At 39.7% G+C, this 15816-nt stretch overlaps 1 protein-coding gene across 1 annotated transcript in view; it reads right to left on the bottom strand.

The window, feature by feature from the left end:
- ergic2 (ERGIC and golgi 2) overlaps window positions 1-15816 on the bottom strand; it is a 38664-nt gene that overhangs the window by 9079 nt on the left and 13769 nt on the right. The window contains exons 8-9 of the mRNA XM_061894229.1: window positions 3535-3590; window positions 3349-3447 (exon numbers count right to left, since the gene is read on the bottom strand). Coding sequence (XP_061750213.1) covers window positions 3349-3447; window positions 3535-3590 — 155 coding nt within the window. The remainder of the gene's footprint in view (window positions 1-3348; window positions 3448-3534; window positions 3591-15816) is intronic.

The following is a 15816-nucleotide window of genomic DNA, read 5'->3' as shown; positions in this document are numbered from 1 at the left end:
GCATGCTTAGTATTACCGCCTGGTCAAACTCGTGACGTCACGAGTGACACTTCCCCTGTCATCATTTTCAAAATGGAGTAGGCTGATTTCAATACAAAGCTTCGACCAATGGGAGACCGGGCTTTCTGCTCCGCTGCTCCCAGTCTGTGGAACGCTCTCCCTGACCACCTGAGGGCACCTCAGACTTTGAATGCTTTTAAAAAAGGCTTAAAAACCATTCTTTTTAAAAAAAGCCTTTCTATAGACATACATGCTGGTTGTAGCCTTTGGGCTGTTTCTAGTTTTATATTTTATTTATTTGTATTATTACTATTTTTTACACTGTGGCACTTTGAGGCTGTTTGCTCAACGTAAGGTGCTTTTTACAAATAAAATCTATTATTATTATTATTATTATTATAATTTGAAACGGTATAAAGGGAAGAAGATTAAGAGATATTTAGTAGGATTTAAGGTCCAAGCTTACGTCACACTCAATTTTTTACTGAATGCCTTAGGTAAGTGCCGGAGTGAGAAGAGGTTTTAAAATAATTAGCGCATGCTTACTTTTACCGCATGCCTTTGGTAAGCGCAGGAGTGAGAAGAGGTTTTAAATTAATTAGCGCCCCAGCGGCAATTCAAAGAAATACGGTATCTGAGTTATTGTGTAGAAATATGGAGAAACAACTACAAAAGCACCGTTTTTTTCGGACTATAAGTCACATTTTTTTTCATAGTTTGGCCGGGGGTGCGACATATACTCCGCAGCGACTTATGTGTGAAATTATTAACACATCACCGTAAAATATCAAATAATAATATTTATCTCATTCGCGGAAGAGACGAAGAAAATGTCAGCAATCGTCACACACACGTCAACCAATAAGAATCCGGCGGGGGAGGGTCATGGCAGAAGTGCGTTGTGGGTCATGGAATGCTAACTGCTATATGCTACTGCCGTAGCTATTAAAATAGATCATTTCATCGTTGGCGGTAACTTATAAAAACTGAGAAGGGCTGAACAAAAATGGCACCGAAAAGGAAATCATGTACTGCAGATTACAAGCTGGACGTAGTGAAATACGCAGCAGAAAACGACAAGAGGAAGCGGCGCATACCTTTGGAGTTGGCAGAGTTGTTTAGAAGCGACATCGAGGAAGAAGATTTCATGGGATTTATGGATTAGGAGTGACAGATTGTTTGGTAAAGGTATAGCATGTTCTATTTGTTATAGTTATTTGAATGACTCTTACCATAATATGTTACGTTAACATACCAGGCACCTTCTCAGTTGCTTATTTATGCCTCATATAACGTACACTTAAAACACTTGTGCACTTTTCTTTATTTATTTTAAATTGCCTTTCAAATGTATATTCCTGGTGTTGGATTTTATCAAATACATTTCCGCCAAAAATGCGACTTATACTCCAGTGCGACGTATATATGTTTTTTTCCTTCTTTTTTATGCACTTTCGGCCGGTGCGACGTATACTCCGGAGCGACTTACAATCCGAAAAATACGGTACATACAACTTTTTTCGACCCTGCCACAGTAAGATGTGTTTTATGTAACCCCTTTCTTTGTATCATTGTGTCCACCAAACATTTTATGCTGCACGTGAATGCACAATAGTGAGCTTTGTTGATGTTGTTGACTTGTTGGGAGTGTTCATCAGGCATATTTGGTCAGTGCATGACTGAAAGTTAATTGATGCTAACATGCCATTATGTGTTGTTTGGGGGTATATTTGAGCTCTAAATGTATCTGTTACTAAATTATATATATATATATACTTGCACTGTGTATATTGTACATATTACATAATGGTATGAAGGTGTATGTTACTACATTACATATATATATATATATATATATATATATATATACTTGCGGTGTGTATAATGTTCATATTACATGTTATGAAGGTGTATATTACTACATTATATATATATACTTACAGTGTGTATATTGTTCATATTACATAATGTCATGAAGGTATATGTTACTACATTATATATATACTTGCAGTGTGTATATTGTACATATTACATAATGTTATGAAGGTGTATGTTACAATATATACAGTATATATATATATATATATATATATATATATATATATATATATATATATATATATACTTGCAGTGTGTATATTGTTCATATTACATAATGTTATGAAGGTGTATGTTACTACATTATATACAGTATATATATATATATATATATATATATATATATATATATATATATATATATATATACTTGCAGTGTGTATATTGTTCATATTACATAATGTTATGAAGGTGTATATTACTCCATTTTATATATACTTGCAGTTTGTATTTTGTACATATTACATATTGTTATGAAGGTCTTTATTACTAAATTATATATATATATATATATATATATATATATATATATATATATATACTTACAGCATGTATATTGTACATATTACATAGTTATGAAGGTGTATGTTACTACATTATATATATAATTGCAGTGTGTATATTGTACATATTGTTATAAAGGTGTCTGTTACTACATTATATACATAAATATATATATAAGGTATATACTTGCAATTTCTATAAAAAACATTGTTGGACGGTTTTGAAGTTGTTTTAGAGGCTTTAAAGGCTACAACGGTGACTGCTATTATCCGCATCTTCCTCCCAAAAAAGACGTCTTCTTGTCTCTCGTGATTGTGAACGATACCACATTCCAAACCAAAAGGGCGGTTCTCCTTTAAGTCATCCAGCAGCTACAAAATTATATTTTTTAAAAGACAATACGTCTTAAAATTTGTATTTCTGACAGTCCAAATATATCGACTTGCACACGGAGAGAGGATTCTGCCTCTATCTTTTGTGACCGCCTCCTTTCTTACAGCCATTTTTGTGCATAACATTGCTCATTTGCATGTACTTCCGAGACGTGCTAAATATAGATGCAAAACAGCCGCCACGGGACAGTTTGTCTTGAGAAATCACATTGCGAGCGCTAAATTATTTTATTCGTATCTCCTCCTCCCTGCATGTATTCTGCATACACTTGAATACAAAGGCACTCAATGGAATGCGCTCCTTAATCAGCTCACCCAAGACATGCAATCCTCCGCCCACAGTCTTGGTATATCTGTGTGCTATCAAGATTGTATCTACTTGAACTAAAATCATCAGGTTTTTTTCCCCTCAACTCTGCAGGTTTAATATTGTAGCAACACCTCGTAGTGTTGACTGTGGCTTGGTTTTTTTCTGTTTGCTATCATAGAAAATAACGGACCTCGATAAGATGTTGAGATGCAACAATGAATCGATGTATCGGCCCACCCCCACTGCTAAAAGAACATGTCCTACATTCTGTGGTGACTTTCTCTGTGCCGTCGAGGGGGCTGATGATGCCAGGGATGTCCTCTCCGAAAGACAGGTGGTCGATGCGGTGGGAGAAGTTAAAACCTATTAAAAAATTAAAAAGTCAAGCCAGAGTGACTTTGGCAAGGAACTAAACAAATGATCGGCAAAGGAGGAAGGAGGCCCGCTCACTGTCATGGCTGACGAGAGCTGCCAGGTGGGCGTGGCCTCGTGGATGTGGGATGGACCTGTGCAGAAAAAAAAAATATGGTGATAGTCGAGCATAATAATGCAAAACTGACTTTTTAACAATGTTACAACAGAAAAGTGTGTTTATAGTAGGGCTGGGCGAAATATCGATTAACCGTATTTTTCGGACTATAAGTCTTGCAATTTGTATATTGTACATATTACATAATGTTATGAAGGTGTATGTTACTACATTATATATATACTTGCAGTGTGTTTATTGCATATTACATAATGTTATGAAGATGTATGTTACTACATTATATATGTACTTGCAATTTGTATATTGTACATATTAAATAATGTTATGAAGGTGTATGTTACAACATTATATATATACTTGCAGTTTGTATTTTGTACATATTATATATTGTTATGAAGGTGTATGTTATTACATTTTATATATACTTGCAGTTTGTATTTTGTACATATTACATATTGTTATGAAGGTCTTTATTACTACATTATATATACATACTTACAGGATGTATATTGTACATATTACATAGTTATGTAATATGTACAATATACATATCCACAGTCCAGCGGGGGGTGAGACCGGCTAAACAAAAAAAAAAAAAAAAAAAAAAATTTTTTTTTTTAATAGTTTAGCCAAGTCCAAACTATTAAAAAAAAAAATTCAAAGTCCAAAAAAAATAAAAAATAATTTTTTTTTTTTTTTTTTTTTTTTAATAGTTTGGCCAAGTCTCACACCCGGCTAAAGTAAAAAAAAAAAACGCGACTTATATTCCGAAAAATCCGGTACTCGATATATCGCGGGTTTGTCTCTGTGCGATATAGAAAATGACTATATCGTGATATTGGAGTTTACGTTCTCACGCAGTTGCTTTTAGCGGCGGGCATTACACTACAGGCGTTTCTCACTCTCTTGTCTCTTCTTCTCACAGAGACTTAAAACAAGCGCACCTTCTTACATACGTCACATACGTATACGCCCCCGTGGAGCGTAGAGGTAGCAGCATGGGTAACGTTAACTGTGGTGCGAGTGGTAATACGAGAGAAAGAAGGTGCCAATCTGGTAACAAATGATGGAAGAATTAATTCCCAAGAAAAACAGCAGGGGGTCCATCGTCTGGCGGTGGTTCGGCTTCAAGGGGGAAGATGTCGAACAGACAACCGTAATATGTCAAGTGTGGGGCAAAAGCGATGCTACAAAAAGTAGCATTACTGCTAATATGTAGCATCATTTGAAAAGTCACCTGCTAGAGAATGAAGAGTGCTTATTCCGCATGTCAACATCTCCGTTCGGTGCCAAACCCACAAAATACCAAGGCAACCATTTCCACATCAATACCGTATGAAAATAATTATTCCCGGGCGCAGCCACCGCTGGTGCTCACTGCTCCTCCTCACCTCCCAGGGGGTGAACAAGGGGATGGGTCAAATGCAGAGAACAGATATCACCACACCTAGTGTGCGTGTGTGACAATCATTGGTACCGTATTTTTCGGACTATAAGTCGACGTTTTTTCATAGTGTGCGACTTATACTAGGGAGCGACTTATGTGTGAAATTATTCACACATTACCGTAAAATATCAAATAATATTTAGCTCATTCACGTAAGACACTAGACCAGGGGGAGGGAACCTGTGGCTCTTTTGATGACTGCACCTGGCTCTCAGATAAATCTTAGCTGACATTGCTTAGCAGGATAAGTAATGAATAATTCCACTGGTAATCACAGTGTCAAAAATAACGTTCAAAATATAAGACATTCTCATGCATTTTCATCCATCCATCCGGTTTCTACCGCACCTGTTCAAGAAGTCATTATTGGTAATGGTAAGAAGTATTTTAATTATTTTTGGTTAGCCTAAGAAAAACAATGTTATTAACAAGAATAAGAGACTTATTATACTCTAAAAATGTTGGTCTTTCTTAAAAATGCACGTATATAGTTGTATTCAGTGTTAAAAAACAAATAAATGATATGGCTCTCACGGAAATACTTTTAAAAATATTTGGCTTGTATGGCTCTCTCAGCCAAAAAGGTTCCCGACCCCTGCACTAGACGTATAAGATTTCATGGGATTTATCGATTAGGAGTGACAGATTGTTTGGTAAAGGTATAGCATGTTCTATATGTTATAGTTATTTGAATGACTCTTACCATAATATGTTCCGTTAACATACCAGGCACCTTCTCAGTTGGTTATTTATGCCTCATATAACGTACACTTATTCAGCCTGTTGTTCACTATTCTTTATTTATTTTAAAATGCCTTTCAAATGTATATTCTTGGTGTTGGGTTTTATCAAATAAATTTCCGCCAAAAATGCGACTTATACTCCAGTGCGACGTATATATGTTTTTTTCCTTCTTTTTTATGCACTTTCGGCGGGTGCGACGTATACTCCAGAGCGACTTACAAGCCGAAAAATATGGAACATACAACTTTCTTCGACCCTGCCACAGTAAGATGTGTTTTATGTAACCCCCTTTCTTTGTATCATTTTGTCCACCAAACTTTTTATGCTGAACATACCAGGCACCTTCTCAGTTGGTTATTTATGCGTCATATAACGTACACTTATTCAACCTGTTGTTCACTATTCTTTATTTATTTCAAATCTCCTTTCAAATGTCTATTCTTGGTGTTGGGTTTTATCAAATACATTTCCCCCAAAAATGCGACTTATACTCCAGTGCGACTTCAATGTTTTTTTTTTCTTCTTTATTATGCATTTTCGGCAGGTGCGACTTATACTCCGAAAAATAAGGTACTTTAAATTTAACTTAACTTAGACTTTTCTACAGTTGAAACTTGCATTTATTTATCCAGAGTCTTTCTCTCTTTATTCCTCCGGCATTTGTTGTACTGTACAGTGTAAGGCTATGATTGTAAAGACGCCCACAGACTATTTCAAAGTTACAAAGTTCAACAGTTCAATTCCCAGCTAAACTTTCTCTTCTCTTATTTTCTCCCCTGCACTTCCTACGCAAATATTTGTGTACTTTCAGTGATTGGCTGGAAAAACAACCACTTGACCCTGCGCATAGGGCACCTGCCTTTCTCAAACATAACATAATCCAACGTATATCTCTTGACACTTCTTCTAGCCAGTCCCTGAACTCGGGGGTCTTCGATCCACTCACTTTTGAATGTGTACTGTCTTCATTCCTGACACTCACTCCTGTAATAAGAGGGCAAGAGGCATTTGGAACAATCTATTGCTGCTTATTCGTGTTGTTGAATCCAACTGTCAAACCCTTTTGAATTGCACATGATTTGCTTCTAGATATATATATATATATATATATATATCTTGATTGGATTATCCAGAGAATAGTGCTCGATACCGTGGTAGAGCGCAATATGTAGGTGGGTACAGGCAGTAAGTGCGTGGGTACAGGCAGGCGTAGGGGCGTGGTGATTGGCTCATGTGTTACCTAGGAGGTGTTTCCGTCTGTGGCGGCATGTTGAAATGATTTCACTGCGCTTGTTGAGGGATGGTAGATCTGGATGATATATAATAAACAGTTTCTCTTTTAAGCAAAGGTTGCATCTTTTATTACCACTGTTGTAAGGTGTGCTGGATGCAAGAATTTGCCATGTTCCATCCATCCATCCATTTTCTACCGCTTATTCCCTTTCGGGGTCGCGGGGGGCGCTGGCGCCTATCTCAGCTACAATCGGGCGGAAGGCAGGGTACACCCTGGACAAGTCGCCACCTCATCGCAGGGCCAACACAAATAGACAGACAACATTCACACTCACATTCACACACTAGGGCCAATTTAGTGTTGCCAATCAACCTATCCCCAGGTGCATGTCTTTTTATTGAATGTTATTGAATCCGGGAGGAACTCAAAGTAAAGCCGCTGCTCCTTCACATCGAGAGGAGCCAGATGAGGTGGTTCGGGCATCTGGTCAGGATGCCACCCGAACGCCTCCCTAGGGAGGTGTTTAGGGCACGTCCAACCGGTAGGAGGCCACGGGGAAGACCCAGGACACGTTGGGAAGACTATGTCTCCCGGCTGGCCAGGGAACGCCTCGGGATCCCCCGGGAAGAGCTAGACGAAGTGGCTGGGGAGAGGGAAGTCTGGGTTTCCCTGCTTAGGCTGTTGCCCCCGCGACCCGACCTCGGATAAGCGGAAGATGATGGATGGATGGATGGATTGAATATTCAACATTATTGTCTTTGAGGTTCCAAATGTGTTTGCTGAGTTCTGTAGAATTCCGCAAAGTCTGGTTTCTAAAGGAGGCGTTGTGATTATTCCATCTTGTTTTGAACGCTCCTTCGGTTAATCCTACGTACGTGTCGGATGTGTTAATGTCCTTGCGTGTTGGTAGCTGTTATTTCTCAGGTTGAAAGTGACATCAAGGAAGTTGACGGTTTGCTTGTTGGCTTCAATTGTGATCCGTAGGCCGTTTTCTTTGAAGATTTGGCATATGCGCTTCTTGGTGTTCTCGCTGCTCCTTGGCGAGGCGCGGCACACTGCCAGTCCGTCATCACGGTAAATATCGAGGTTCAGGTTGAGGAGGAAACTCCCAACGAGTTCACACGAGTTCAGCGAGAACACCAAGAAGCGCATGTGCCAAATCTTCAAAGAAAACGGCCTACGGATCACGATTGAAGCCAACAAGCAAACCGTCAACTTCCTTAACGTCACTTTCAACCTGAGACCAACCATTCACGAAACCCAACACAACACTCCAATACGTGCACCAGGACAGCAACCACCCACCCACCACCACGAAAAGAATACCTACCGGAATTAATAAAAGGCTATCGATGCTGTCATCTAGCAAAGCTGAATTCGACCAAGCAACCCCCCCGTACCAGAAAGCACTTGATGAAAGCGGATACAACTTCACTCTCACCTATGAACCCACTCCAGGAAACCAACCAAAAAAGAGAAGAAAACGAAACAACATCATCCGGTACAATCCGCCATTCAGCAAAAACGTCTCAACCAATATCGGCCACAAGTTCCTCACTCTGATCGACAAACACTTCCCCAAAGGCAACACCCTAAGAAAAATATTCAACAAGAACAACATTAAATTGAGCTACAGCTGTATGAATAACATACAACAAATCATCTCAAACCACAACAAAGCAATTGCAAAAGCACTGCCTACCCCCAGACTAAACGACTCTGAAACCAATAAGGAATGTAACTGTCGCAAGAAACCTGATTGCCCTCTCAACGGAGGGTGCTTACAAGCATCAGTCGTTTACCAAGCAAAGGTAACACGCAAGGACATTAACACATCCGACACGTACGTAGGATTAACCGAAGGAGCGTTCAAAACAAGATGGAATAATCACAACGCCTCCTTTAGAAACCAGACTTTGCGGAATTCTACAGAACTCAGCAAACACATTTGGAACCTCAAAGACAATAATGTTGAATATTCAATAACATGGCAAATTCTTGCATCCAGCACACCTTACAACACATATATATATATATATATATATATATATATTCTTTTCTCGTTCAAGGGTACTACTCTTCTCGGTTTCTACATAGTTATTGATACACCCTTTTTATTATTTATTACAATTGGAGCTCCCATTGGGTACGCTGTTGGCGAACTTTTATTTACGTTGATTGTGTGAATGCTCCAAAACCTTCACACATATGGTTTTCTACACGAAAATTAATCTGTTTCTTAAACTTCTTCAACTTCTTATTCTTCTTCTCCAGATTTTGGCGCGCTCTACCTTCCACATTTTTCACCTGATTCAAACCGTTTAATATTCAAACTGTTCAGCCTATTCGGGAATCACAAGCTTTCTTTTGACAAATTCCTAAATTTCCCAGATTTAACCAGAATTCCAGGTTTTCCGGGACATTTTTCCTATTCAAAATGAATGGGCCATTTTTCAGAAATTCCACCATTTCCAAATTTTTCAACCGAATCAAATCATTCCATCTTCAAAACATTCCACCATCCTGGAAATTTAAACTACCCTTTTTCCAAGTTAAAAAAATATTCCAGGATTTTCCGGAATTACTGTTTTTTTCAAGCCCGATTTCCATCCTTTTTTTTGGCGACTACTTCTCCCACATTTTTCAATCAAAGCATTTCTCTTAATCAGGACAAAAAATCAAAGTTGTTTTTTGAAATTGATAAATTACTGTTTTTCCCCAAAGTTCCATAAGACCATTTCCCAATTCAACATGTTATTACTTCAACATTTCTCGACCGATTTGAAAAATTCAAACACCAACCATTTCAACTCATTCAGACCATTCCAGTTTGTTTTTTTTACCATTTTCAAAAATATTCCCGCTTTTCCCGAACTTCCCACATTTTTAGGAAATTCCCATCGAAATCAATGGGACATTCTTCAAACTTCCGCAACTCCCACATTTTTCTTCATCTGGTTCAAACTGTCCCAACTTCAAAATATTCAGTCTGTTTGCCTCATCTAGTTTAATATTTACAATGCATGAAAATAAATACAACCGTTGTCCTGTCTTTCATAATGATTGTGAACTAGAGATGTCCGATAATGTATTTTTTGCCGATTTCCGATATTGTCTAACTCTTAATTACCGACTCCGATATCAACCGATACCGATATATACAGTCGTGGAATTAACACAAGTATATTGTAGCGTCCCGGAAGATTTAGTGCTGCAAGGAGTTCTGGGTATTTCTGTTGTGTTTATGTTGTGTTACGGTGCGGATGTTCTCCGGAAATGTGTTTGTCATTCTTGTTTGGTGTGGGTTCACAGTGTGGCGCATATTTTTAACAGTGTTAAAGTTGTTTATACGGCCACCCCCAGTATGACATGTATGGCTGTTGATCAATTATGCCTTGCATTCACTTGTGTGTGTGAAAAGCCGTAGATATTAAGTGATCGGGGCGGCACGCAAAGGCAGTGCCCCCAATATTGTTGACTGGGTGGAAATCGGGAGAAATTCGGGAGAATGGTAGCACCGGGAGATTTTCGGGAGGGGCACTGAACTTTGGGAGTCTCCCGGGAAAATCCAGAGGGTTGGCAAGTATGACTGGGAGACCCAACTGCTCTGTACGTCTCCCTTCGTCCATGTACCACTCTGTACAGCAGCGTTTTAAAAAGTCATAAATTTTACTTTTTGAAACCGATACCGATCATTTCCGATATTACATTTTAAAGCATTGATCGGCCGATAATATCTGCAGCACGTTATCATCGGACATCTCTATTGTGAACGAAAGGCAAAAGTCCATAAAAAAGTGCAGTTCCCCTTTAAGATGACCATTCAACTGTAATAACCTCTTAATTACATCAGAGATATAGTTGAGAAGTGAAGTGAATTGTATTTATATAGCGCTTTTTCTCTAGTGACTCAAAGCGCTTTACATAGTGAAACCCAATATTTAAGTTACATGTGTGGGTGGCACTGGGAGCAGGTGGGTAAAGTGTCTTGCCCAAGGACACAACGGCAGTGACTAAGATGGCAGATCGAACCTGGAACCCTCAAGATGCTGGCATGGCCACTCTACCAACCGAGCTATACCGCCCCATTCATTCATCTTACGGCTCACATCCCACTCAGTAAACAACACTCCAACGAGAAGTCTCCTTTGTTTGTCACTCAGTGGAGAGTAAAGAAGAAAAACCTCACACTTGCGGGCAAATATGTCGCTAGTTTTATCTCTTGGCGCCAAGTCCTTAAACAGGTTGTAAAAAGTTGATCAATTTGGCACCACAGTCCATTGGAAACACTGACTTGCAAAACCGCCCGAAGCAGAAATACACATTTTATTGGCTTTTACACCGCGCAGACTAGAAACGGAGAGACGCTGTGCCTTAATGCTGCCCAGAAAATGAGGCGACAACAAACTCACATGTGGAGAGCTTTTAACTACATTTGCTCACAAGGTAGGGGAGGAGTAGTTATTTTCAGGATATCTTAAACACTGTTTCCCATTTTCATTATGTGGTTAACTCAAGAGCAATGTTCCGGGTTCTCCAGGACCACAAATTTTACCGTAATTTTCGGACTATAAGTCGCAGTTTTTTTCATAGTTTAGCGGTTTAGCTCGGTTGATAGAGTGGCCGTGCCAGCGACTTGAGGGTTGCAGGTTCGATTCCCGCTTCCGCCGTCCTAGTCACTGACGTTGTGTCCTCGGGCAAGACACTTTACCCACTTGCTCCCAGTGCCACCCACACTGGTTTGAATGTAACTTAAATATTAAAGCGCTTTGAGTCACTAGAGAAAAAGCGCTACATAAATATAATTCACTTCCCTTCACAATTCACATAGTTTGCCACATATTCTCCGGAGCGACTTATGTGGGAAATTATTAACACATTACCGTAAAATATCAAATAATATAATTTATCTCATTCACGGAAGAGACGAAGAAAATGTCGGCAATCGTCACACACACGTCAACCAATAAGCATTTTGGCGGGGGAGAGTCATGGCAGAAGTGCATTGTGGGTCATGGGATGCCAACTCTCCCGTCCAAGGGCAAAACCTAGTAACTCACTTCTAGCAGAATTTGCGAAAACAAAGGAAAACCAATCTATCTTGATGCTGTCTTAAAAAGATCTACAACGTCATCAAACGTATCGATGTTTTCTTGAGCTTTCATTTTCTTGCCGATTGAATCTGCTCTCATGAACGTGTGTGCCCTTTCTCCAGATATTGTATCACAATCTCGGGTGGGCCCCATTCTGCGTTTGCACATTGGGCAAGAGCCCGTGTACAGCGTCCAGTTTTTATTTTGACCTCCACAGTTATCTGCCCAAAAGAGTATGCAAGGGGGAAGAATCAAGAACAATACATTTAATGAAGGTGCTTGCAACGTCCTGGGCCAATCTTCCAAATATCAACCTCGTGCCGTAATATCACATAATCAGGTTAAACGTCGGCCCCCATTCCTGCAAATGTCTCATTAAAGACAATAAGGCGACTGACAAAGAAGCTCCGATTGGTCCCTTGAGATACTAGGTTTTTCTGTTGTATCTACGCGGTTATGTGGTAGTTGCTAGGTCCTGCCATGCGCGTAACAGCTTACTTACGGAACAAATTAAAATATCGCATACACTAATGTAAAGCATATCACCTAGGAACTCCAAAATGATTGAGTTAATTGAGTTACTGGGTTCCATCCATCCATTTTCTACCGCTTATTCCCTTTTGGGGTGGCGGGGGGCGCTGACGCCCCCCGCCACCCCGAAAGGGAATAAGCGGTAGAAAATGGATGGATGGATGGAGTTACTGGGTTTTGCCTTTGGACGGGAGAACTGTTATATCAGTGTTTTTCAACCTTTTCTGAGACAAAGCACATTTTTTGTGTTGAAAATTTTGGAGGCACACAACCAACAGAAATCATAAACTCAGTTGACAGTAAAAAGTCGTCGCAATAGTTGGATACGACTTTAAAGCATAACCAAGCATGCATCACTATAGCTCTTGTCTCAAAGTAGGTGTGCTGTCACCACCTGTCCCATTACACCCTGACTTATATGGACTTTTTTTGCAGTTTTCCTGTGTGCAGTGTTTTAGTTCTTGTCTTGCACTCCTATTTTGGTGGCTTTTTCTCTTTTTTTGGTATTTTCCTGTAGCAGTTCCATGTCTTCCTTTGAGCGATATTCCCCACACCTGCTTTGTTTTTTAGCAATCAAAAATATTTCAATTGTTTTTATCCTTCTTTGTGGTGACATTGTTGATTGTCATGTCATGTTCGGATGTACATTGTGGACGTCGTCTTTGCTCCACAGTAAGTGTTTGCTGTCGTTCAGCATTCTGTTTTTGTTTACTTTGTAGTCAATTTAGTTTTAGTTCCGTTCTGCATAGCCTTCCCTAAGCTTCAATGCCTTTTGTTTATTTTTGGTTTAAGCAGTAGACACTTTTTTACCTCCACCGTGCCTCCCACTGTTTCCAACATCTACAAAGCTATTAGCTACCTGCTGCCACCTACTGATATGGAAGAGTATTACACGGTTACTCAGCCGAGCGCTAGACAGCACCGACATTCAGCAACAACACATCATTTGCAGACTATAATTACTGGTTTGCAAAAAGTATTTTCAATCCAATCCACTTTATTAATATAGCACATTTAAACTACAAGAACGTTTCCAAAGTGCTGCACAGCAATGTTAAAAACAATATTAAAAAAAACAATATTATGCTCCACCAATGACTGAATAAAAACAAAAAATAAATAAATATAAAACCAATATAAAAAAAATATATATATATAAAAACAAATATGATTAAAAACAATTTTAAAGGGTAAAATCAATTAAAAGAGTAAAATAGAAATCAAAGTGTATAAAACACACAGAGGACAGAGGACCACACAACTCACGTAGTGTTAAAAGCCAAAGAATAAAAGTGGCTCATAAGACGAGACTTAAAACACTCCACTGTGGAAGCACTTTGAACATGGAGCGGCAGATTGTTCCAGAGCTTAGGGCCGACCACAGAGAAGGCCCTGTCTCCCTTGGTCTTAAGTCTGGTCTTGGGCACCACGAGCTGAAACTGGCTCTCGGACCTCAGAGCGCGCGCAGGAATGTAAATTTGGATGAGGTCCGAGATATATTGAGGTGCCGGTCCATGTAAAGATTTAAAAACAAACAGCAATGTTTTAAAATCAATTCTAAAATTAACAGGGAGCCAGTGCAAACTCCGAAGAATTGGGGTTATATGCTGGCGTTTCCTGGCCCCTGTTAAAAGTCCTGCTGCCGCATTCTGGACTAACTGCAACCGGGAGAGAGCTTTTTGGCTAATGGCAGCATAAAGTGCATTGCAGTAGTCCAGGCGACTTGAAATAAAAGCATGCACGACTTGTTCAAAAAGGTTAAAAGATAAAAACGGTTTAACCTTTACTAAAAGACGAAGGTGATGAAAACACGATTTTAAAACGCCATTGACTTGTTTGTCTAGTTCAATGGTTCCCAAACTTTTGCAGGCTGGCGCCCCCTTGGCTCCCCAGTGAATTCCTAGCGCCCCCCCCCCTTACATACACAAATGTGTATTTCACGAATAAAACCCAATTTAGTAAACCAATTTATTTTTTAGCAGTTTTAACTGTTTCAGCAACATAGAATGATAAATAAACATTCCACCAGTAACCTTCATTGTCTCACACTTAATATTAATGGGATGGATGTGCTTGGTGCAGGGACATAAGCTTCTCAACATCAGGCTGGAACTCACTAAGAAGAAGTCGTAGATCCCCACGGTCAGTAATTTTCAGTCGGTTTCTTTGCTTGGAAAGAAGCAAGGCGACTGCACTGGAGCCCCGTTCTACTAAATATGATGTTGGCGTGTGGTAACCGGACCCTGATGCGTCGTCCACTGACTCGTCGTCCACTGACTCGTCCTGCTGCACGTGTTGTGTACAAATCGTCAAACAAACGTTCGAATTTCTGACTTCGACTTCGGACTGCCGCCCCCCTACCGCCCCCTTCTTCCTCACCGCCCCCCCCAGATCTTTCCACCGCCCCCAGGGGGGCGGTACCGCCCACTTTGGGAACCACTGGTCTAGTTTAAAATCGCTGTCTATAGTGACGCCAAGGCTATTTTAACCCCAATAGATCATCTCTTACGGCACACCAGACTGTATCTCACAGCACACTAGTGTGCCGCGGCACAGTGGTTGAAAAACACTGTGCTATATGCTATGTGCTACTGCCGTAGCAATTAAAATTGTTCATATCATCGTTGGCAGTAACATATAAAAACTGAGAAGTCCTGAACGAAAATGGCACCGAAAAGGAAATCATGTACTGCTGATTACAAAATATGAAATAATAATATTTATCTCATTCGCGGAAGAGACGAAGAAAATGTCAGCAATCGTCACACACACGTCAACCAATAAGAATTCCGCGGGGGAGGGTCATGGCAGAAGTGCATTGTGGGTCATGGAATGCTAACTGCTATATGCTACTGCCCTAGCTATTAAAATGGATCATTTCATCGTTGCCGGTAACTTATAAAATCTGAGAAGGGCTGAACAAAAATGGCACCGAAAAGGAAATCATGTACTGCAGATTACAAACTGGACGTAGTGAAATATGTAGAAGAAAACGACAAGAGGAAGCGGCGCATAACTTTGGAGTTGGCAGAGTTGTTTGGAAGCGACACCGAGGAAGAAGATTTCATGGGATTTATTGATTAGGAGTGACAGATTTTTTGGTGAACGTAGAGCATGTTCTATATGTTATAGTTATTTGAATGACTCTTACCATAATATGTTACGTTAACATACCAGGCACCTTCTCAGTTGG

The sequence above is a fragment of the Nerophis ophidion genome, linkage group LG03, assembly GCF_033978795.1.
Source record: "Nerophis ophidion isolate RoL-2023_Sa linkage group LG03, RoL_Noph_v1.0, whole genome shotgun sequence".
Lineage (NCBI taxonomy): Eukaryota > Metazoa > Chordata > Actinopteri > Syngnathiformes > Syngnathidae > Nerophis > Nerophis ophidion.
The sequence above is the reverse complement of the archived record's forward strand: the minus strand, read 5'-3'. Positions and strand labels throughout refer to the sequence as shown.